Source organism: Poecile atricapillus, chromosome W, assembly GCF_030490865.1.
Source record: "Poecile atricapillus isolate bPoeAtr1 chromosome W, bPoeAtr1.hap1, whole genome shotgun sequence".
NCBI lineage: Eukaryota > Metazoa > Chordata > Aves > Passeriformes > Paridae > Poecile > Poecile atricapillus.
Window position 1 is genome coordinate 94,414,964 of NC_081288.1, and position 23,980 is coordinate 94,438,943.

The 23,980-nt window shown below is 45.0% G+C and overlaps 1 protein-coding gene and 1 pseudogene across 5 annotated transcripts in view; both read left to right on the forward strand.

The window, feature by feature from the left end:
• Window positions 1-23,980, forward strand: part of LOC131591645 (E3 ubiquitin-protein ligase KCMF1-like) — a 122,350-nt gene that overhangs the window by 92,591 nt on the left and 5,779 nt on the right. For 4 of the 5 annotated variants that reach the window (XM_058862571.1, XM_058862569.1, XM_058862573.1 and 1 more), the window contains 3 exons: window positions 12,802-12,941; window positions 18,993-19,094; window positions 22,026-22,200. In XM_058862571.1, coding sequence (XP_058718554.1) covers window positions 12,802-12,941; window positions 18,993-19,094; window positions 22,026-22,200 — 417 coding nt within the window. The remainder of the gene's footprint in view (window positions 1-12,801; window positions 12,942-18,992; window positions 19,095-22,025; window positions 22,201-23,980) is intronic. The other variant, XM_058862570.1, reaches the window with a different exon arrangement.
• LOC131592464 (ras-related protein Rab-7a-like) lies at window positions 22,626-23,937 on the forward strand (annotated as a pseudogene).

Sequence of the window (23,980 nt, forward strand, 5' to 3'; positions counted from 1 at the left end):
TCATGGGAAGGGGGAGGGAGATAGGAAGGGGGTTCGTCCACGTGGGTAACTAGCACATGGCCAACTCCATTTTGGACTCCAGGCATGTGGAGATATGGGGATTTAATGGTCGGAATATTGGAGTATAGGGAAGTCTCTGGTAGTTTTTGCAACACTATCAAAGCTGGGGGGCTGAATGAGACACATGGATCCGGAAATGGGATTATTACAGTGCATTTCTTGAGTTTCTGGATTTGTTCCATGTATCTTTTTCAGCACAGGAGCAGAAGGTATGGGTAAAGAAGTATGAGATACTGATGAAAGCTGCAATGGCTGTTTTTTTATGTCTTTTTCTCTGTTGATCAATTATTTTCAAATTATAAGAAAAACTGGGAGATATTTTGAAGCATTTTTGTCTCCATCTTCTATTTTTAGAGTTAGAATGTTGCCAATTTGATCCCATGCAGAGATAGAATTTACTTCTGACAAATCAAGCTGTGGAATGTTATGAGATAACCACGATGTGAAACATTTCAACTTTTTTCTAGAGATCTTAACATTAATAGTACTTAAAAATTCTTGCAATTTGGATTCGAAATTTGGTTGGAGTGTAGATATTGTAGATCCCATTCCTGTTATTAAAATTGTGTTTTCACAACTCCTTTTTATCTTGTTTTACTGTAAAAGCAACAAAGCGGTGGCGAGGCAGGCATTTTTTTTTTCTCTCAGCTTGCCACCCCCCACACACACTGGGTTGAGATAAGCTGTACTGCGGCTGTCGCTGCCTGAGCCGCGTGGCTGCCCTGCGAAACATATTACGACCGGCTCTGCGCGGAACCCGCAGTTCGGTCCCCCCACCGCGCGGGGGAGGGCTCCCACGCCGCGGCCACAGGTCACACTGTCCGGAGTGGCCTGGCCGCTGCTGCCGGTCACCCGTGCGGCCGTCTCCTCACGCAGCCCGCGCTGCCGCGTGGCCCGCCCACCCCACAGCTCTGCCACGTGGCCTGCCCCACCGCTTGCGGGGACACATCACCGCCACCGGCTTGGGCGCGCGTTCAGCTGATCCTGGCTCGGCTCGTGCATGCTGCACAGGCTGTGCCTAGGACTGTTCCGCCCCGCTTTCACGTTCCCTGCCGTGCCAGCCGGTCTGACTCACCACTCTTACGTTGCCGAGCAGTAGAAACTTCTTCTTTGTGAATTGACCTTCTCTGGGCGTGAGAAAGCTACCAATTAGTTCCTTGTAAACTATATTTTAGCTTTTCAAGGTAGCTGACATGCCCAGGCTTGTGAAACACACACGTGTGTTTCCAGACAGTTTTTTGGGGGTCTAGCCCACCCAAGGACGCCACCTGCTATAATTTCTAACATCCCCTGCCTCTCTGCCACCACTGTCCGCCCTGCAGCAGCCAGGGAGACAGGGGAGATAGATTAGCTTGTCAAAGAAGAACCTAAAAATGAGCTCTTTCCCTTGCTGAGATGGTTACAGCTTTATTTCTTGGGATCCTTCGGAGTGAAGTAGCAGGAGGGAAAGAGGAAGAGGTATCGATAGGCACTCCTTTTTGAAGACAGGGGGAAAGGGGTGGTATGGATGCTAACTGTGAAACAGAGAGCACGGTGCCTGTGGAAATTGCAGGCCACATAGCTTTCTCAGTCTTGCCTGAGAAAGTGGCCTGGGAAATCATGGGGAGGAATTAAAACAATCCTCAGAGACAGAAAACAGCCTTGCAGGTGCTGTTCGTCTGTTCCTTGTTTTCTTGCAAGAGAAGGTCGAGGGGTGGTGTACCCCACTGACCAATGATGGTGATGTGTTAGTTTACTAACCAATAAGAGTTTCTTTTCTGTACTTTTCACGTATCGGTCTATAAAAAAGACCTGAGGCAATAAACCAAGAGAAATTCTCCTGATCGACTCCCTAGAGAGTCTGTGTCGTTCTTTTCGCCGTTCCTAATAGAGCGACAGGGTGGAGGGAATTCACACAACCAATAAGGGGAACTGGGGAGAACAAGATAAGGGAAAGAACTTACAATTCTACATTTTCGGGGGTACATTCTTTGGGTCATACCATTTTTCCTAACTGCATTACAACACTTATCCTCTAAGTTACACTCTCACATACCTTTATAGAACATGTACAAAGCCATGGGTATGGTAAATGAAGCTCATAATGAGAAAGAGCAGGAACCTGTGCAAGCAGTTTTGTCAAGGTCAGAGACCAAGCCCTCGCAACAAAACCTGTATTAAGACCAGCGCCAAGAAGAAACAACATTGAGTTGTGGTCATTCATTCCCTCCTGTGTGGAGCAGAAGCACCTGTTCTCAGACCAGACCCTCTTTCCAGGGAACCTTGCTGCCTCCCTGGGGCCTGAATTAGGGATGTTGCCAGAGGATTGAAGAACCTAATTCAACCTTCAGACTACTATCCATTCCTGCTCTTTCAACAATGTACAAACAATGTCACAAAAAAAAAAAAAGGTCAATCAAAAGAGACTTTAGAACCCAGGGAAGAATCCTAAAAAGTTCAGGAGCACAGGTAGTGTTTTCCTCAATCCTTCTAGTAATGGAAGGAGACTTTGGAAGAATCAGGCAAGCCCAGGATATCAATACCTGGCTCCAGGACTGGTGCCTGTACCAAAACTTTGGGGTTTTAAACCACTGAAGACGATGTATGCTGGGGCCTGATGGGTTCCACCTGTCCTGGATGGGACAAATGGGTCTTTGGGCTTAAGCTGGTGGGACTAATCAGGACAACTTCAAACTAGAATCAGTGTGGGAAGGAGATACCTAGTGCAGTCCTGTTGGTAAGCCAAATATGGGCATAAAAAGGCTGAGAGTCTGTGGGTAAAAATCAAGAACCAGGCCAAAAAAGGACACCTGGTGGTGGGGGTCTAGTAGAGGCCAACTGATCAGGAGAATCCTGTCAACAAAGCCTTCTTATTTCAGCTACTAGAAGCATCACGCTCACAAGTTCTCATACTGATGGGGAATTTCAGATTTCAACTACCAGGACTGGGAAAGCAATACAGATGGCTGTAAGCAATCCAGGAGACTCCTGGGGTGTGTAGACGACAACTTCCTGGTCCAGGTATTAGACAAATGTCCTGGTTTAGGGAAAATTTGGGAGAAAACCTCTGAATGGGGTCCCTCTAGAAAGCAAATTCAAGCGGCCCCTCCCCCAACTGGTTTGGGAAAAGATTTTCATAGAGAAAAGTGGAAAAAAACTGTTTATTTAACAGAAATTGAATAATATTAAACAATGAAACCTCTTGCTGTTCAATGAGATGGCACATCCAGAAAAGTCCTTGTCATGGGGTATAGTTCGGCTCACTCAGGTTCTTATCAGACCCTCCAGCGCTGGAAAGTGCTGAGGCCCAGGCTTCACTGGACCACAGGCATGAGTTCCCGGTGTTTGTCTGGGTTTTCAGGCCAGAGCAGGTTGTGAATAGATCCAAGGAAAAAGGGAAAAAAACAGTCTGGGGAACTTCCCTGCCGCAGCGACGGAAAGCCCGGAGCACCGCGACTTCTCTAGAGAAACAGCCCTGAAAAGGGCTGGGCTGAAGTGCGTGCGAGCAGCTTCAGCCAGTCGAGTGATTTCAGCTCAGCTCAGCGGCGGCAGGCAGGCAACACAGGAAGCAGGGACGAGAAAGCTGGTCCAGCGTTCCACTAAGCACAAACCTTTATTCAGGCAGAGCTTCGGCGAAGGGAGCTAGCAACAGTGAATCCCCTGAACAGGGGAAAACCCGGGATATTTATAGGAGAGGAGAGGGGCGGGGGGAAGCCCGAGATACCTGTATCGGGGTGGGACAGCAAGGGGGAACACCAATGGGGCACAACAGTTTAGCATAACTAACTCAAAGAGCCCTGGGAGCGATACATTGTCTCTCTCTGAGTGAAAGGTGTCTTGCTTCCAGGGGAGAGCTAGGATTTCAGGCTCAGCGGGCTCTTCCGCACCCACACTTCCCTGCCTCAGCTAGCTAAAAAACTAACAGCAAAGGAGAGCTCTGTCCCGCTGTCTGTCCTTGCCACAGACAACACAGTCCAGGAGCAGGATGCGGGGGAATGAGGGCTCTTTCTGAACACAAACTGCAAGCTTCTTCTTTCCTCCCCTTTGCTCTCAGAGTCAGTCTTAAAGATGCAGAACTTAATATGTAACATAAACCAGGCAATTGGGGATACAAGCATCACAAAGTCACCCCATGACAACAAACCAACCAGAGGTGAGGCATTACATGACCTGGTGCTCACCACTGCAGATGAGCCCATTAAAGAGGTTAAGACTGGAGGCAGCCTGGGCTGTAGTGACCACACCCTGGTTGAGTTTGTGATCTCAAGAAGTGTGAGCCTGGCAAGGAGCAAAGTCAAGACCCTGACCTTTGCAAGAGAGAACTTCCAGCTGTTTAAGGAGTTGGCGAATGAGATAACTTGGGTAACTGTCCTTAAGGACAGAGGGGTTGACCAGAGCTCATAGCTCTTTAAGGACACTTTTCTTAAGAGTGCAATAACTCCTTATCCCAGTCTGTAGGAAATCAAGCAAGGAAGGCTGGATACTGGCATGGCTGAGCTAGGATATCTTCCTCAACATGCGGATTTAAAAGGAAAGGCACAGCCAGTGGGAGCAGGGACAGGTGACCTGGGGAGAGTACAGGGACAGGGTTTGGATGAGTAGGAATGGGGTCAGGAAAACAGAGGCAAAGATAGAATGGAACTTAGCAAGAGATGTGAAGAAAAACAAGAAGGGATTCTAAAAGTACATAGGATGCGGGCATGGATGCCTTCATTGGGGCTGGAGAGGTTAAAGCAGCACAAACCATCTGATTCCTCGCAGCCGTGTCCATGGGCCAGGAGCAGAAAGTCTATGGCAGCTCGGTTTTGTAGCGTAGCGTGCCTAACAGTCTCTTCATCTGTCAGGAGGTCACTCAGGACAGAGGAGGTCCGGTTGGCCTGCTTACCAAGCCAACACTCCAGGTGAGAAGGCTCACCAAGGGCTTTAGCAGCAGCCGCCCACAGCAAAAATGCTGACATCACCACCCTCTTCGTATAGGACCGATCTTTAATTTGGCTATTGCAATTTTCATCTAATTGGGCGAGATCTTTCTTTTGGCAGGCCAATTCATTCCTTTTCAGCCAATCATGTATTAGAGTTGAATTTGGAGTGAGGATGGTAAGCTGTCCAAGTGTGCAAGGACCTCCCCGGAGTTGGGAAAGGATTCCTGCCCACACTCTATCCCCACAGATCGAGAACACTCCCCAGGACAGCACTCTGGGATAGTGAGAGGAGGTGGATCGTGTGCTGCTGGTGTAATTGCACCATTTGGACTGACTGTAAATTTTACTGTTGGGAGTCACATTTTTCCTTGATTTAATCGCCTTTTGGTATTTTGAGGCAGGCCATGCATTGGCTACTGGGTGATAATTAAAATTTATGCAATAGGCAGCTTTGGAGGATCCCAAAAGCTCTAATTCCTGGGGTTCCTCTGGTGCATGGGGCAAGATCTTTGTCCACTCATCCCAAGTGTCTACTGGGTTGGGTTCTTTCCCTGTGAAAGGATATTCATGGGGCTTTAAAGGAATCCCCCTACCAGGCAGGATGACAGAGGGTTGGTGGCGCTGCCCATGGACAAGCACATGTGGTCTTGTTGGAGTGTCCTTGCGAGGGTGATCCACACGTTCTCCTAGGGCTGTGCTACTAGCCAGGCATCCACAGCTGATGTTTTCAGGAGCATCCAGATAATCAGGGACATCAGGAACTCAAGGATGGTTTTGCTCTCCATTGTCTAGAACAGGACATAAAAGATTAGCTCTAATTTTTGGAGGGGGGGGGAGCTATTTTCTTTCTCCCTTTCCTCTCCCGTCTCCCCCCTCTTTAAAAAAAAAAAAAACAAAAATAAAAAAAACCAAACAATTATAAGCAAGGTTATTCTGTGTATTGGGGACACAAGACCCGACACCAGCAGCAGCACAGAGGTGCACTTGGGTGTAAGCTGGCAATTTGGGCTAGGCAACGAGAGCAAGAAGGGGAAGGGGGAGGGAGTTAAGAAGACTTGTGTACTGTCACGGTGTCAGGCGTGACGTTAGCAGTCATCTCGTTGCAGCTCTGGTAGCAGGACAGTTTGGCCTCTGTCTGGTTGTTGGTCTGGTGGCAGGTCGGTTCTGTGGACTCCGACGACGTCTCCATTTCCAGGCTGCAGTGGGCTGCTGTTTTTCTGGACCTGTGTGGGTCTCAGGAGACTTTGAAAGTTCTGAATCTGGTGCAGGGTTTGTAGGACTTAAATAAGGTTTTACATTTTTCCCTGGGAGCCACTTAGGTCCTGATGGTGTGGACACACACGCATACACTCTCCCCCAGGTAATCAGTGGGAAGGGTCCTGATGTCCGTTGTGATTCAGGATCCTTGATCAGCACTGGCAGCTTGTCTGTGAGTTTGGCATGAGTTGAATTAGAGAAGTGCCATATTACAGGGGGGTCAGGCTCTGTAGGTGAGAAATTTAGAAAGTTCATGAGATATAGAGCCTTACAGAGCCTCTCAATGGGGGGAATGATTTCTGTTCCTCCCTGCTGGTGATCAAGGACTCTTTTTAGGTTTTGGTGGGTTCTTTCTACTACTGATTGCCCTGTAGGGGAATGAGGAATGCCCGTGGTGTGTTTCATCCCTCACTCATTGAAAAAGTATCTTAATTTGTGAGAGGTGTAAGCAGGTCCATTGTCTGTTTTAATTTGTTCTGGGACTCCCAGGGTAGCAAAAGCAAGGAGAAAATGTCGGATGGTGTGCTTGGCATTTTCTCCTGCATGGGCTGAGGCAAACACTGCACCAGAGAAGGTGTCTACGGAGACATGTACGTATTTGACTCTCCCGAAGGATGGGACGTGAGTCACATCAGTCTGCCATATGTGGCAGCTGTTAAGTCCTCGGGAGTTAACCCCGGAGTTAACAACAGGTATTTGGAACGATTGGCAATTAGGACAGGTGGCAACTATTGCTCTAGCCTGGTCTCTGGGTAGTCTGAACATTCTCATCAGTGCAGGCACGTTTTGGTGGAAGAACTGGTGGGACAATTTTGCTTGTGCAAAAATGTCAGGGACATTGGCTGCTGCAGCAGGCATGGCTAAGGCGTCTGCCCTCCTGTTTCCTTTGGCAATGGCACCTGGGAGGTCGGTGTGCGCCCTCACATGCATGACATAGTAAGGTTGCTTTCTGTGAGAGATAAGATATACTAATTCAGAAAGCAATTTGTATAAATTTGGGTTAGAGACTTCTTTCAGAAATGCATGTTCTGCTCTCATAGCTATTCCAGCCACATAAGCCGAATCAGTCACCAGGTTGAAAGGTTCTTGGAATTTCTCAAAAGCTCTGACAACAGCTGCTAATTCAGCAATCTGTGGTGATCCCTCGACCACTTGGACATCAGACTCCCATTTCTGTGTCCTGGGGTCCTTCCAAGTCATGACTGACTTGTGGGATTTCCCTGAGCCATCTGTGAAAACCGTCAGGGCCTGGAGCGGTGTTTTGCTCTGTAATGATTTGGGGACCAAATTAAATGTGGTTTTGAAAAGTCTGTGGCCAGGTGGGTGTATAGAAATTTGGCCTGAATAGCTATCAAGAGCGAACTGAAGGCTCTCATTGGTTTGGAGCAAAGGCTCCAAACTTCCAGTTGCCAATGGGAGAAAGATGCATGTGAACTCACAGGCTGCAAGAGTGCGGAGACGGACTCTAGCTCTTTTAATGAGTTCAGCCATGATTTCTTCTGGAGTGGTGATAGTCTTAGTGGGCTGGTTATGTGTAAAGATACACTCGATGATAAGGAGAGGATCCTTCAATGCAGTGTCCCATTGAAAAATGAGCGCGTGTAAGCGCGGGGCCTTACCCAGGACAAACAGCTGGAAGGGCAGGCTGGGCTCATACCGGTGGGCTTGCCGCGAAGACAGGGCCTCCTGGACCTTGGTGATGGATTCCCGAGCGTCCAGCGTGAGGGAGCGTGGTGAATCGAGGGCCTCGCTGCCACGGAGCAGGTTGAAGAGGGTGCAAGGACTTCTGTTGTTACCCCAAGCAGGGGGCGTATCCAGTTGATGGACCCGCAGAGCTGATGCAAGTCCCGCAGGGTCTTGGGGTCGTCTTTGATGGTCAGCTGCTGGGGCACGATGGTCCGCTCACGGATCTGGAGTCCTAGGTAGGTCCACGGGCAGGTGTGCTGGATCTTGTCCTCACGGATCTCAAATCCAGAGTCCTCGATTGTCTGCATAGTTTTTTGTAAAGTCCGGTGCAGATAGTCATCGTCAGCAGCACAAACCAGGATGTCATCCATGTAGTGGAGGATGACGGCATCTGGGAACAGGGTCCTCACAGGTGACAGGATGCGGGCTACGTACCATTGGCAGATGGTAGGAGAATTTTTCATCCCTTGAGGAAGGACTAGCCAATGGTATCTTTTTAAAGGTGCTTGTCTGTTTGGAGAGGGAACCAAGAATGCAAATCTGGGGGCATCCTGAGGATGGAGTGGTATGTTGAAAAAACAGTCCTTTATGTCAATGACAGCCAGCTTCCAATCCCGGGGGAGCATTGAAGGGGAGGGCATGCCAGGCTGGAGGGGGCCCATGTCCTCAATTACATCGTTGATCTTCCGGAGGTCCTGAAGGAGTCTCCACCTGTCTTTGCCTGGTTTGCGTAGGACAAAGACAGGGGAGTTCCAAGAGCTATTGGTCACAGTGATGTGGCCCTTGGCAAGCTGCTCTTCTACGAGAGCTTCCAGTGCCCGTAGTTTGGTCTCAGATAGGGGCCACTGATCAACCCACACTGGATGGTGCTGTTTCCAGGTGAGTTGGGGGATGGTAGGCGTGGCGCGCTTCTCAGTGACCCCCACTAAAAATCCCTGCTGGGAATCCTCAGAGAAGCCCCCCATTGGGACAGGAGATCCCATCCCCAGAGGGTGATTGGTGCTCTCACTACAAATGGCCTGATGGTTGCCATTTGTCCCTCAGGTCCTTCGATAACAATATTCCATTTGCTCCTCATGGAGGCTGTCATCCCTCCAATTCCTGAAATCATGCCTGCTACAGGTTGTCATTCCCAATTGTCTGGCCACTCAGAGCGGGCGATGATGGTAACATCTGCTCCAGTGTCTATCATTCCTGGGCGCTGAATTCTTTCCCCATAACAAGACAGGCTACAGTCCACAATGGGTTTGCAGGAGCCCACAACCTGTGTCCACATAGCACTGGGGTTGAGGGGAACATGATCTGGGCAGTCACTAGGAAATAAAAAGGCCTGTGCCACAGGAGTCTGTTCCTTTAAATAATAAGGAGGGTCTATGCAGGTCAGAGAGATGGAAATTTCATCTCCAGGGTATATAGTCTGGACTTCAGGAACAGTATGAATTTGTCCTGGACAGTTAGTTGGATCCCCAAGTATTAAGATGTTAGAGGGACCGCCTGGTGGTCCACGTTTCCCCGTGGGGACTTTGTAAACACAGTCACCCTTCATATGTAAAGAGAGTCTATTTACCAGTTGATACCGGGTTCCCATCTGAAGCGCTCCACCTGCTGGGCTTAATATCAGGGTCCCCGTGGAGGCAGGATGGTGGGTTTGGCAGGAGGGGTGGAGCGGTGCGGCATTTGATTTGATGTTGAAGCTCAGGGCCGTTCCGCGCTCTGCTTGAAGTTTCCCGAATGCCAGTTCTGTCTGGGGAATCGTTGGTGGGCTGGCGGTTGTATAGAATGTCTCTCCGGACAGTCTTTGAAAAAATGTCCAGGCTCACCACAATTAAAACAACAATTTCTATTGGGGTCTGCAGCATAAGCTCCAGATATCCCCTCTGCCACTCCCTTAGCCACTGCAAGTGCCACTGTATTCTCACTTGAGGCAGAGGAGTGTTTGGTGCAGGCTTCAACCATCTGATCTATGGTTGGTTCGGGGTCCAGAGGGAGGGCTCGCAAAACTGCTTTGCACTCCTGATTAGCATTGGCCATTGCTATTTTTACTAATAATTCCTTTTGCACCTGAGGGCTCTCTATCTGCTTTTCAATGGCTATTTTTAACTTATCAATATACTTAATAAAAGACTCAGTTGCCCCTTGCTTAATATTGGTGAAGCACTGCGTTGGCACTTTATCATCAGGGGTGGTAAAAAGAGATATCTTGGCAGCATTAGCTATATCCTGTAAAGCTGCTTCAGGCAGATCTCGGGCCTGATCTTGGGGCTTTTGGAAGTCTCCTTCTCCTGCTAATTGCTCTAAAGTAAAATTGGGTCTGTTAGCATCTCTTGCATAAACATCTGCCAATTGCTTTAAATGTTTTTTCCACTGCCTCTCCCACAACATGTATTCTGCTGGAGAGAGAAGGCAGTTCATAATATTTTTGATGTCATGAGGGACCATGATGTGGGCAGAGAAGGAGGCTTCTAGCAAGTGTTTAAAAAAATGTGAACTCCTGCCATGTTCCTCGGCAGCTTTGCAAAGTTCCTGCAGTTCCCTATAGTGAAGGGACTCCCATGCAGCAACCTGTGCCCCTGTCCTGTCTCTCCTCATTAATACAGGAAAGGCAAGTATTTTCTGGGACAGAGCTGAGTTCCCCGCCCGTGTGGCTTCCCTCTGCACCTCAGCCCAGGGGTCTTCATACTCAGAATCTGAAAAAGAAGATTCACTGCTCTCATCTCCTAGTGGAGATGGGGCGTGCTTGGTGGCAGCGCGGGGCCGGCTCAGGTGTCTAGAGCTGGCCCTTTTGTGGCTGCGTGGGGAAGCCAGGGTGGCCCCGCTCCGGGCGGAGCCGTCCCGACCTCCGGGGCACTGGGACCCTGGAGCAGGAGCGCCGCTGGGGACGGAGCCCTGGCACAAAGGGACAGGAGCGGGGCCCGCGACGGGGAGGGATTTCCCGATGGATGGGGGAGGGCCCGAAGCGGTTACACCCAACAACGCAGTGGGGGGGGAGGAGGAACAGGACGCGGCAGGAAGAGAAGGGGTGAAGGCGGGAAAGTGGTCATTTTGGGCATCGAGGGCAGGAAAACCGGGGTGGGAGTGGGACAAAATGGCGGGGCTGGCCACACTTCCGGCGCCATCTGTGCTAACGCTAGGAACTGGGGGGGACACAACTGGGTGTGAGGGCATAGGAGAGAGGGTAGAGGAAAGACCCAGAGCGGCATGGCCATTGCCACCCTGGTACAGGCAGAGAGACGGTAGGGGGGCGTCAGAGAGACGGCAGCAGCTCTGTGCCCGGGGGCAATGTCCACCCCCCGACTGGCTCTCAGATAGGGAAAGGGGTTCAGGGACACCTGGAGGGGCTGATGGGGTTGGGGGGTGTAACTGGGGACCCAAAACTCCCTCTTCTTTTTTTCCCTCTTTTTCCAATGAGAAAATAATATTTTGAAACACAGGAAAGAACTTTGCAACAGAAAAATCCCCTTTAGCTTGAACTGTATATAACTTTCTCCCCACATTATCCCAAAAAAATCCTGATTTAGCAGAGTCCGAATTAATCTTAAAATGCTTAAAAACCCAATGAATAAATCTTTTTAAATCCCCTTTAGAAAACTTAAAATTTCCCGCTTTTAAGGTAGTTACAACTTGGATATAAAAGTCCCTCTCAGGTGGGGTCAGCCTCAATACAGAGGACTCATTCCCCATCCTTTCTCACTCCCCGTCCAGCAGTGAAACAGCAAAAAAAAGAAAAAAGCCCGAAAAAAAACCTTTCACGGGATACACTTACAATTTCTCTTCGGCAGATGCCGGCGGGCGAAAACAAAGCTGCTGGGTAGGTGGTCACCTGGTGGCCGGTCCTCAGGGGCTTTCCCTTGCCCCAGATGGTCAGCGAGGGTCCCGGTCGCAGCCTCTTGGATCGCTTCTTGCTAGAACGCAAGGAAGCTTCCTCGAGGGGCGGCGGCTCCAACGGTGGCTCGCCTCGCAGCTAAAGGTGCGGGCGGACGCTTCTTCAGGGCTTCTTCAAAGCCCCACGGTTGGGTCGCCAGTTGCCGCGGTGGCGGAAAGCCCGGAGCACCGCGACTTCTCCAGAAGCAGCCTTGAGAAAGGCTGGCCCGAAGCGCATGTGAGCAGCTTCGAGCAGTCGAGTGATTCCAGCTCAGCTCAGTAATAGTATAGTGATTTCAGCTCAGCTCAGCTCGGCCCGGCGGCGGCGGGCAGGCAACACAGGAAGTAGGGACGAGATAGCTGGTCCAGCGTTCCACCGAGGCACAAGCCTTTATTCAGGCAGAGCTCCAGTGAAGGGTGCCAGTAACAGCGAATCTCTCGAACAGAGGAAAACCTGGGATATTTATGGGGAAGGAGAGGGGCAGGGGGAAGCCCGAGATACCTGTATCGGGGTGGGACAGCAGGGGAGAACACCAATGAAACACAACAATTTAACATAACTAACTCAAAGACCCCTGCGAGCGACACATTGTGTCGCTCTTACAGAGAAGTATCTCCTCTCCAGGGGAGAGCCAGTATCTCGGGCCCAGCGGGCTCCTCCGTACCCACAAGCACAGTGCATCTACAGTGATTTTACCTGTAATACAAGCTCACCTATGGTAAAAAAAGGGATGGGGAGAAAAGTGATGGTTCACCAGCACCATCAGACTTAGTTTTCTAACATTCAGGAAGAGCCATGTTGTTTGCTAGTGTAAAAATCATGTGGTCTGTTTATTCTTTTGCAAGTTGAGTCATTGAACGGCTTTATAGTATTGGCATATATACTTTGTGAAGAAGGAAAATGTTTATTTTTATTAATTAATGAAATTGACAGCGATTACATGTACATAAGTGTATATATAAAGAAGTTATATAAATAAAGTAATGAGCTATTCTGCTTGAAAATAACCATTCCTAAAATGTCATATTTTTCCAGATTTGTATTATGGTGGAGAAGCTTTCTCTGTAGAGCAGCCACAGTCTTTTACTTGTCCTTATTGTGGAAAGATGGGTTATACAGAAACATCTCTTCAGGAACATGTTGCTTCTGAACACGCAGAAACATCAACAGAGGTGGTAAGCTGCTTCAGCGTTGTTTTTAAATTACAGTGAAAGTATATGAAAATATCCAGAAAATGAGGTGTTTTTTTTTTTTCTTGAAGTATGTGGTAATTTAAATGCTGACCAGGAAGGTATGTACCATACATACATACACACACATTATGCTGGTGTTTTTTTCTATTGACTCCTTGAGGTATTAACAGTGCCTACATCATCACCTTTACCTCACTGTAGAGTTTCTCACAGCACTCTCTCAGCAGTGAGTCAGTTATGCAGCTGAGTCCCTGGATCCTTGGAGTGCAGGCCACTAAATCCTGGTGTTACAAAAAAGGTTAAACCTTTGTAAAAATAAAAACTTTTTAAAATATTGATATATTGATTTTCAATATATTGGTTTTTTTTATAAAGTGGCTCTTGCTGTTTCCTTCAATCCTTCCACTTGTTTTTTCAGATGATTTCAACAGTGACCATTGATGCAGAGCAATTACATACCATATAATAGCCTACTGCAACAGTCGTTTTGCTTCTGTTTTTGTCAGTAAGCATTCTCTTCAAGTCTTCTCAAATCTTTACATCTAGATGTTACTGTTGCTTGTGCCAGAAGGTCTGAAATTTTTCTGAAAGGCAAGGTGACTTCTTTGCTATGGAAACAATAAAATAATAAATAACTTGGATTTTGATACTCTTAGAAACAGTTTGTTCTCAACCCTCATTACAGTGTTAAGAAACTACATGCTTGCACTGCTTTGTGTTCAGACAATTTTCTTTTTAGAAAAGTCCATAGCCCTGTGTTTCGATTTCCCTTTATGGTGCAGGTTTATGTTTTGTATTTATTTCTAATACCCACTTCACTAATTCAACAGTTATGTGTGTTATCAATCCTAGGTTAAATTCTTGAACAAGAAGTTTGGGTATCTTTCCAGCAGTAGGGAATATATTGATATTTGTGTGTGAATACTGTTTTGCCTGAGGAATGTATGATTACAGAAGGACATTGAGGGAACTGTTGTCTAGCTATTTTTCTTGTAGATCCCTATAAAAATGTGCATGCTTGAAGGAAATTTTTTGAGAACTTATGTGGGAGAAGGAGAATCTCTCTCTTTAGTGCCTGCTAAGGGCCTTATATCAAGGAGTAGTAAAAGAATTAAAACTGATATAAGACCCCCAAAAATTCTCTTGACGAACCTCTTAAAAGGGCTCAAGGTTTTTCACGTATTCTGAGTTAGACACACAGGAGAAATACCATCAAGATATTCTCAAGAGGTCTAAACAACAAAAAAAAGCTTTACTGGCAACTTCAGAAAATCAGAGAACTTTGGTAAAAGTTTAGAGCAACAGTCAGTCAACATACAGCATTTCACAAAGTATTAACTCATTCAGCTTAGCAAACTCCAAGCCCATTTGATTTTAAGTTAGTCAAAACTCCAAGAAGAGGGAATTAGAAGAAGAAAGAGAGAATAAATACAAAAAAAAACCCCAAACATAGCTGCCACTCCTGGTTCCAGCAGTGTTCAGCTGATAGAAATTCCAAGAGGAGGTAGGGTCAAAATGTGTGCTCACTTCATGCTTCAGTTTAAGTACCCTTTGGCTTTCCTGAGCCCTTCCCTCAGGTGGGACTTCTGGTCATCTGGCCACTCTGGGGCTAGATTGAGGCTCTAGGGATGAGATGTGGAGCATTGCCTCCAGTGTGCCAGTGATTGGCAGCCATTGTGGGGCTGGGATACAGGCCCAGGGAGAGTGGGGTATACAGGGCACTGCATCACCTCACCAAAGGCAAGGCCTGATCTGCTTCTTCCCCTCACACATACACCTGAAATGTTTTGAGCCAGCAATGTCCTCCAGTCTCTCACAACTGGTCAGCCTGTTCTGAGACTCAAAAGTGTCTTGGTCTTCCCTAAAAACATATTAATTATTGGTATATGTTTTTTCATTTTTAGATTTAAAACTGGAGTAATTATTATTTCTCCATCAAGTGATTAAGGATAATGGTCAGAAATGTGGGACATGTTCAGATGGATGTGGCTGGAATTATGATGATTGTTACTGTTGATATTGGGTTTCAAAAGCAGGATTCAGGTAGAGGGGTCATTTTTAGGGTTGCAGGTCTGAAAATTGTAAGAAATGCAATCAGATATCATCTTTTAATCAAGTTTCAGAATGAAGACATCACTTTTCTGCTACTCAGTCACACTTAGCAGATTCATTTTGTATTTAGTAAGGCAGCAACTAGACTGAAGTGAAAGGTCCAGGGTGGGGGGTGGGTCAACCTTGGCTGGCTGCCAGATGCTCATCAAGCTGCTGTCTCTCACCTCCCTCCCCAGCAACAGGATGGGTAGAAAATATGGCAAAATGGTCATTAGTCAGGATAAGGAGGGGCATTACTCAGCTCCTCAACATTGCCTGCAGCTTTCTTCAGAGCACATCCACCTGATCTGATGTGGGGGTCCTTCAAGGGCTGCAGGGGGACAACCTGTGTCACCATGGTCTTCTCCACTGGCTGCAGGGGAATCTCTGCTCTACTGCCTATAGCACCTCTTCCCCCTCTTTCTCCACTGACCTTGGTGTCTGCAGGGTTATTTTTCTCATATTTCCTCACTCCTCTCTCACAGCTGCCACTGTGCAGTTTTTTTACTTTCTTAAATATATTATTACAGAGATGTTACCACCATCACTGATTGGCTCAGCTTTAACTAGGGGCAAGTCTGTCTTCAAGCTGATTTGAACTGGCTCTGTTGGCCATGGGGACAGCTCCTGTTGTCTTCTCAAGCCAAAAAGTCTTTAATGCATACAGCAAAAAAGAGAGCATGGCACAGATCAGATAAACTAATATTGAGAATGGATAAGTTCATATTATGGTCAGCAGTGGTTAAACAGCTATAATAATTCTATGTTCCCTCTAATATGCTCTGGTCAAATCTGTCATCTCAAACCCTTTGAGTCCTAGGTTGCATGCAAAAAATACTGGTCATGGTTTAATCCCAGCTGGCAACCGGCATACTCAACTGCTTGCTCATTTCTCCCCTGCCCCTAGGGGGATGGGATGGGATGGGATGGGATGGGATGGGATGGGATGGGATGGGATGGGATGGGATGGGATGGGATGGGATGGGATGGGATGGGATGGTGGGGGGAGAGAGAATAAGAAGGGTACAAGTGCAAAAACCTGTGAGTTGAGATAATAGGGAAAGCAAAATCTGCCTATGCAAGCAAAGCAAAATAAGGAATTCATTCCTTCCCATTGGCAGGCAGATGTTTAGCCATCTCCACAAAGCAGGGCTCCATCACGTGTAATGATTTCTTGGGAAGAAAAACACTGTAACTCTAAATCATCCTCCTTTCTCCCCTATGTTTTTTATTGCTGAGCATGATGGCATATGGTATGGAATATCCCTTTGGTAAGTTGGGATCAGCTGTCTCAACTCTGTCCCCTCCCAACTACTTGTACATCCCCAGTCTACCTGCTGTTGGGGCAGTGTGAGAGACAAAAGATCTTGAAGATGTTTGAGAACTGTTCAGCAATAGCTAAAACATTGGTGTATTATCAACACTCCTTTGGTCAAAAAGCCAAAGCATAGCAATATATGGACTACTATGAAGAAATTTAACTCTATCCTAGCCAAAACCAGTATACCTGTATACATGGGGAGGTGATGGTAATAAGGGAACAGATACAGAAACTGTTGAGTCAACTGTGATGTTTGGAGGTTAACTAGCTAAAGGCTTTTTAATAATATCCTGGATTTTATTCCAAGTAATATGGTGATTTGTTTATTTTAAGGGATGTTAAGAGCATGTCTGCCTTATCCAGCTCAGGACTCCCTTCTGCTCAGCTGCTGAAGCCCAGCCTGGGGACCTAGGGCCCATGTCCAGGCTGAGGGATGCAGCTGCTACTTTCCCATTTGCAGGTTCTACCACTACTGAAATCAAGCATATATTTTGGAGACCTGTACACACACGGAGGACACTGACACATGCCCCATCACACATGACCACAGACATAGTGCTGCCTTCAACAGCACCTACACGTAGGACTTGCATAAAATATAAGCAGCCAAGTTCCCTTCTTCCTTTTCACCTGGTAGAGATAAAAGGCTGCTGCTAGTGAAGGTACATGATGCTCTCTAGATTCACAAGCACACGTGTTCACTGTGATCCTTTGAGTACTGGCATGGCCCTCTTTGTCCAGTACCCCTGCCTGGATCCCAGGCACTCTCACCTGCTTCACAGGTCTCCTATTTGCCAGCTAGTCCAGCTTGATGCTGACTAGCAAATAAGTACTCATCTCACAAGCATTCCACATTCACAAGTCCCCCTGGGCATACTAGCACAGACTCTTGCCTGCTTAATACTCCTGCCTAGACTTGAGGCTCTTCTCTACTCATTTTCTAGGTCCAGATTGAAGTTTGGTAGCCAATACACATACACACAAGGCTTGGGGAAAATGCAAGCAGCCACTCCCTTTTCCCCAGCAGCTGGCACCAGGCACCACATAGGCTGTGACTGGTTGTCCTGCTTCAGCTACCAATGCTGGACCCCTCACTCATGCTGATTTCCCCCGTTAGCTGTGTTTTGGGACACATACTGTTCCTGCCCCAGTGGCTGGAGGCAGAGACCATGACTCACTCTGGTAGCTGATCTTAAGACCCCATTCAGTCCAGTAGCCAACACCACAGACCAGGGTTGCCTGCACCTCTGGTCTGACTGGAGTAGCTGGCACCAAATACACTTATGACAGTTCCCCCAGCAGCAGGCACTCCAGGCACAAAGTTTGTAGTACCCACCCTAGGTCTAAAGAGCTATGGCCCCTCCAACTACTGATACTTGTTCCAGTAGCTGACACCACAGGCCACAGAGACACCTATAACCCTAGTCTGACTCCAGTATTTGGCACCAAGTTTTGTTCATACATACACAGGTCTCACCAGTAACTGGCACTTGGTCCTTGCAGCATACATACACATGGGATAGACAGTGACATTATGCAGAGATTGTTAAAATTTAATAAGAAGATATAGGAAGACAGGGCAGGCTGTGGTGATCAGGCTCAGTCAGACAAACTTATTGACCACCTCTGTTTTACATGTAATCAGTCTATACACATTTCTCTCTACCCTCCCCTTTGTTCTTCCTGGCTCTCCCCCCTGCATTTTTCTTCATAGGTTTGTATGGTTCTATGGATTCCCTCACCCCTCCCAGTCTGGAATCTCCCAGCTAATTTACAGCCTTATCAGTTGCAAAATCCAGGTTGATATCCTTGGAAGAGTAGTTAAGACTTAGCATATACTGTGTCAAAGTTTCTCCTTTCTGGCTTATTAACGTGATCTGTCAAGCTTGAAGGCTGGCCTGCAAAACTGTTGCAAAGGACTTTTAAGGCACACTTCTCTCAGGTGGTTGCAGTCATTGGGAGGAAAAATCAAAATAATAAATGAAGGTTGCTATGGCAGTAGGTGTCCCTAGACTTTTTTAAAATGTGGGTTTAGGCTTAAGAGAAAAACAAAACCATAATTCTATCTCTCAAAACACTTGGTAGGAATAAGGAATTTCTCTGCCAAATTTCTACTTGTGTTACTGTGGTAGGTGGTCTCAGTTGGAATACTTTAATGAATATTCACATCTGGTTTCATTCTCCTTCCTACACTTCACTGGTGAGATGAATGAGAAGTTGCTTGGGGGCTCAAAGAGCGGTAAATGAACTTGATAATGTCATATGCAAGTACATTCAAGCAGTAAACCTGTGTAATTAGACCTACTATCTGTGCTCGAATTGACATATAACGACAATATTGAAAGCTGAAACATTGCAGATAGGATTTGAAAATTTTGCTTTTTGGTTTCCATGGTATTATTAAAAGCATAATTACAAGGAAAAGTGAGACTTAAAAGGATGCTACAATTAACAGCTGTTTGAACACATTTACTGTTTTAAATTGTGGCTGTTTAGGTGTAGGATTAGAATGTGATATTTAAAGTATAAGAATCCACATCAAGTGATCAACTCTGGATTGTGTTTTGTGATTTGTGTAAAGTTGGTTTTGTTTGGTTTTTTTCCTCACTTTGTTGTTTCAGATCTGTCCAATATGTGCAGCATTACCTGGAGGGGATCCTAATCATGTCACAGATGACTTTGCAGCTCATCTTACACTGGAACACAGAGCTCCTAGAGATTTAATATCCTTTCTTAAGTTGAAGGAAAAGGGATAGACTGTTCCTTATGATAGCTGTAACTACTTGTTCTGACTTCTGTAGTGAAGTGGCTACATTGGTTTAGCTTATTTTTTAGCATTGGTGTTTAGTTATAGGGGAACTATATATCTGAATTTTTTATAAGTATATATATATATATATATATATATCAGACTGTGAATAGGCTTTAGGTGTTGCTTGACAATGTGGGTGTGTGCTTTTATTTCTGATAGTGAAAGGTTTTAAAGATCTTTCTGGCACCCAGCTGCTTCTTTCTGCAATTTTTACCCTTCTTGGCCATTAGTTCTGATGCTATTTTGTGTCTGGGAAAGCAGCAATCCAGATGCAGTAGTGTTTTATAGATAATTAGAAGACTGAAAGCAGATTTCACTAAAAGCATATGTGTTAGAAAATGCTTTGAAATTGAGGGATCTTAAATGTTTGATTAGTTTTATTACTGTATTTCAATAGGGTAGTTTCAGCCTCTTATTTATTGATTTTTTTAAAGATATAACTAGAAGACCTATCAGGAGACTTCCTAGGGATTAGGGCTATCTTTGTTAACTGCAAATTGTAGTGCTATAACTACTCTCAGTGACTGAAGAGCTCAAACTGTCAGTTTCTTTGCATTTCTAAGTACAATTTTCTTTCTATTACTTGGCCTTAGGAATAGTAATGTGGCTTATTTTTTGCTGTACAAATATTTACAACATAATTTCAGAAGATACTCTTACTTCATGGAAGTACAGGCCATCATAAAAAGCTCATTAAGTGATCTTTCTGTATCTCATTTTAAAAAATGCACTCCTAGTGTAATTTGATAGTGCCCTTTTTTGTTCAGGGCTTCTTATAAAAAAAGAAGGCCTAACAACTCAAGTTCATTATATCAACTGCTAGCAACATTAGAGGAAATGGTTTCACTTTGGTTGTTGTCTGTATTTAAATTTTTTATCATTTAAATTGTCAGTCCAAATTGCACAGGGAAATTGACTTCCTATTGAAGTGGATGAAGTGTTGGATTAGAATTCATGCTTCTGAAGCTTTTACTTCCCCTCCCACATCGGTGATGTCAGATAACTTTTAATTGGGAAATTTATGTTTATTACTAGCTACATAAAAGCTAAAGAAATCAGAATAATCTTTTCAGTTACTGAGTAAGGCCACAGTGTCAGTCATCACAAAACTGATGGGGGAAGTCTATATAAATAATTATAGTAAATGCATGTGAAAGTTTGCGTACAACAATACTTTAGCAATCAGTGTTGCCAAGTTCACAAAAATGTATAGTTTATGGACTAGTTCTTGCATGTTGTGTGCTATTTCACATCTTCTGACAGCTAAGACTAAAAGGAAGAAATGGGGGAGAGATTTCCCCCTGCCCAGTTGCTATCAGCTTAGGAAAGGATATAGTCTTCTGTGTATCAGTTAGGAGGGTGTTTAAAGCTGTTTTAAATGGCTGCACATATTTCTTGTGAAGAATCCTGTGCAGACACTGCAAGATACCACCTTTATCCCTGGAGACTCTGGACAGCTCCTTAAATTCCAGTTTCTTTCTTAAACAATTTTCAACTGTTTTACTGTTTAAAGCATTGTCTTGACCTTGTAAATGATTCTAGCTTGGTTGTTTTCAGTATATGCTTGCAATGAGTTAAGAGTTCCAAATGCTTTTTTAACCGCAGCATAGTTGGGTGAGACATCAATATACTCTTGACTAGTATATTTAAATAATGTTGTTTTTCTTGAAAACACTTTGAAAGGTGCAGTTAGCAAGCTACTACAATACTTTTCTAAATGAGACCAAGGCTGGAATTTTTCAAAGTATTTATATTAAGGATGTTCTAGTTATCTTATTTTCCAAGTTTTCTTTTAAAAAAGACCAGAATTGGGACATTTTTCTGTCAGATGTAGCTATGGAAAGCTCCCCAAACTACCTGAGACCAGCAGTCAATCAGTAAAATATTAATGACAATGTTCTGTCACTACCAGTATCCAGTATCAATAGATTCAAAGGAGGAACAAACCAATCTGTGCTAGAGAACTATATTTTGTCTCAAGGAAGATTTTTTTCCCCCTCCTAAATCCTGCAAGTGAAATGTTTTATGCTCTATAGTATAATAGATTTAAAAGAGTAAATTCTTCCTGAAAGTATTTATTATAGTAACTGGATATTCTTACGTGCCAAAAGAAGTCTTAATTTTTCAGTCTTAAATTTTTCAATTCAGCAATATCATGAGAAAATGAATTCTACACCATAATTGTGCCTTGTGGGATAAGACATTGGGTAACAGTCTGCTGCAGATAATAGATTTTATACAAGTGATCAACATGCTATTTTTGAAAATAAAAAAAAAATGGAGATAAGGTGAGCTAAAGCTACTAGTTTAGAAATTGGAAAAATATCATATGTATAAGTACATTATTTCCTAGCTTAGTAGTTAATTGCACTAGTGCTTCTTAAGGTAAAAGGAAGCTTTACCTAGACTGTCTTGGGAGAACATATTTGTGTGGTAAGAATAACAATAAAATTTTGTAGATCATTTTCAGTATTTAAGTACTTTTCTTTCCCAATTTTGATGTTAAAATCCTTGTGTATTGAGTAATATGTTCTGCTGAATATGCATCATCAATTGTAGCATTACCTAGTAGAAACTTTAATCCATAAGGCAGAAAATCCATCCTGACATTTTTTAAACAAGATAAAAAGCCTGGGAAAGATGAATTTGGTGCAAGGAGCCCTGGGTGCCTTGAGTTCACATCTACAAATCTGACTGGCACCATAGCTATGATTACATTGCACTTATAAAGTTGAATCATTGTTTTATGAATGAGGAATGTGTTGCCTGATTATTCAGTCTAGTAAACATTCTTGCTGTTTAATAGTTGATAAAAATAGACTTTTCTTAACTGCTTGATTATGATGAATCTAGTGGCGTTCGGCATGTACGTAGAATGTTTCACCCAGGCCGAGGTTTGGGAGGCCCCCGTGCACGAAGATCAAACATGCACTTTACTAGCAGTTCCAGCGGTGGGCTTTCATCTTCTCAGAGTTCATATTCTCCAAGCAATAGAGAAACCATGGATCCTATAGCTGGTAAGAGCTGTAACCACTGATTTTAGATCAGAGTCCTTAAATAGACTTTGAAACAAAGTCCATTATGAAAATGGTTGTCTTATTTCTGTTGGTTTGGGGTTTTTTTAAATGCTTCCCAATGTCATAATTGATGGGCATTTACTGATGAAAAGTGTCCTTAATTGGATTGTCTACAGGGATTGAACCTGTAACTTCTGAAATGAAAAACATGGCCCCTTTAGCTTGTGCTTTTAGAGACTTCTAAGCTCATTCCCATGACTGACCTGTTCACAGGTGGCATCAAAGAATAGTTGACATTTGAAAAAACCCTTTATCATCACCTACTACAACCCCATCCAACTTCCCTCTGTCACTGCCCCCAAGCAAGGCCACCTAGAGCAGGTTGCTCAGGACCATGTCCAGTCAGGTTTTGAATATTCTTAACAATGGACTCCACAACCTCTCTGGACAGCCTGTTACAGAATTTGGTCACCCTCACAGTAAAAAGTATTTTCTTGTGTTCAGATGGATTTTTTTTTTTTTTAATTTCTGCCCATTGCCTCTTGTCCTGTCAGTGGGCAATAGTGTTTGGGTTCCTTTTCTTCATTTCCTCCCATCAGGTATTTATATACACTGTTACAATTCCTCCCCCTTCAGCCTTTTCTTTTCCAGGCTGAAGAGTCCTAGGTCTCTTAGCCTCTCCTCATGTGACATGTATGCATGCATTTTTGAATTTTTGAGTGGATGGACAGCAGGATGGGGGCTAGGGGAGCAAAGTCCCTCCCACTGTAAGTAAAGATCAGGTTTATGACCATCTGAGGAACCTGAACGTACATAAATGTGTGAGACCTGATGAGATGCATCCTAGAATCCTGAGCAAATTGGCTGATGTAGTTGCCAAGCCACTCTCCATGATATTTGAAAAGTCATGGCAGTCAGGTGAAGTCCCCAGTCACTGGAAAAAGAGAGACACCACACCCATTTTTTAGAAGAGTAAAAGGACAGCAAGTCTCAGGCCAGATGCCACAGCACATGCACCGGTGTAAAAGATGACTTTAGGAAGAAAGTGTTACTAAAAGTCATAATCATTGGAGACTCTGGGATGGGAAAGACATCACGCATGAACCAGTATGTGAACAAGAAATTCAGTAACCAGTACAAAGCTACAATAGATGCAAGCTTCCTGACAAAAGAGGTCATGGTGGATGACAGGCTAGTGACAATGTAGGTATAGGCTATAGCACTCCAAGAACAATTTCAGTCTCTGGGAGTTGCCTTCTACAAGGGAGCAGACTGCTGCATCTTGGTGTTCGATGTCATGGCCCCCAACACATTTAAAACCCTAGACAGCCCAAGGGATTAATTCCTCATTCAGGACAGTCCAAGAGATACTGAGGACTCCTTTTTTTGTGCTGGGAAATAAGATTGACCTAGAAAACAGACAAGTCACCACAAAACAGGTGCAAGCCTGGTGCTACAGTAAAAACAACATCCCCTACTTTGAAATCAGTGCCAAGGAAGCCATTAATGTGGAACAAACTTTCCAGACAATTGCATGGAATGCACTTAAACAGGAAACTGAAGTGGAGCTTTATGATGAATTCCCCAAACCCATCAAACTAGACAAGAATGACTGAATGAAGGCTTCTGTGGAGAGTTGCAGCTGCTGAAGGGAAAGGGAGGGGTTGAGCACAGTCCTTCACAAATGAATATCATACTTAGTCCCTCAAACACACAGCCCCTCTTCTGTGTTTAAAATTAAATTTAAAAAAAAAAATTCCATCTCCAGCTGCCAAAATCT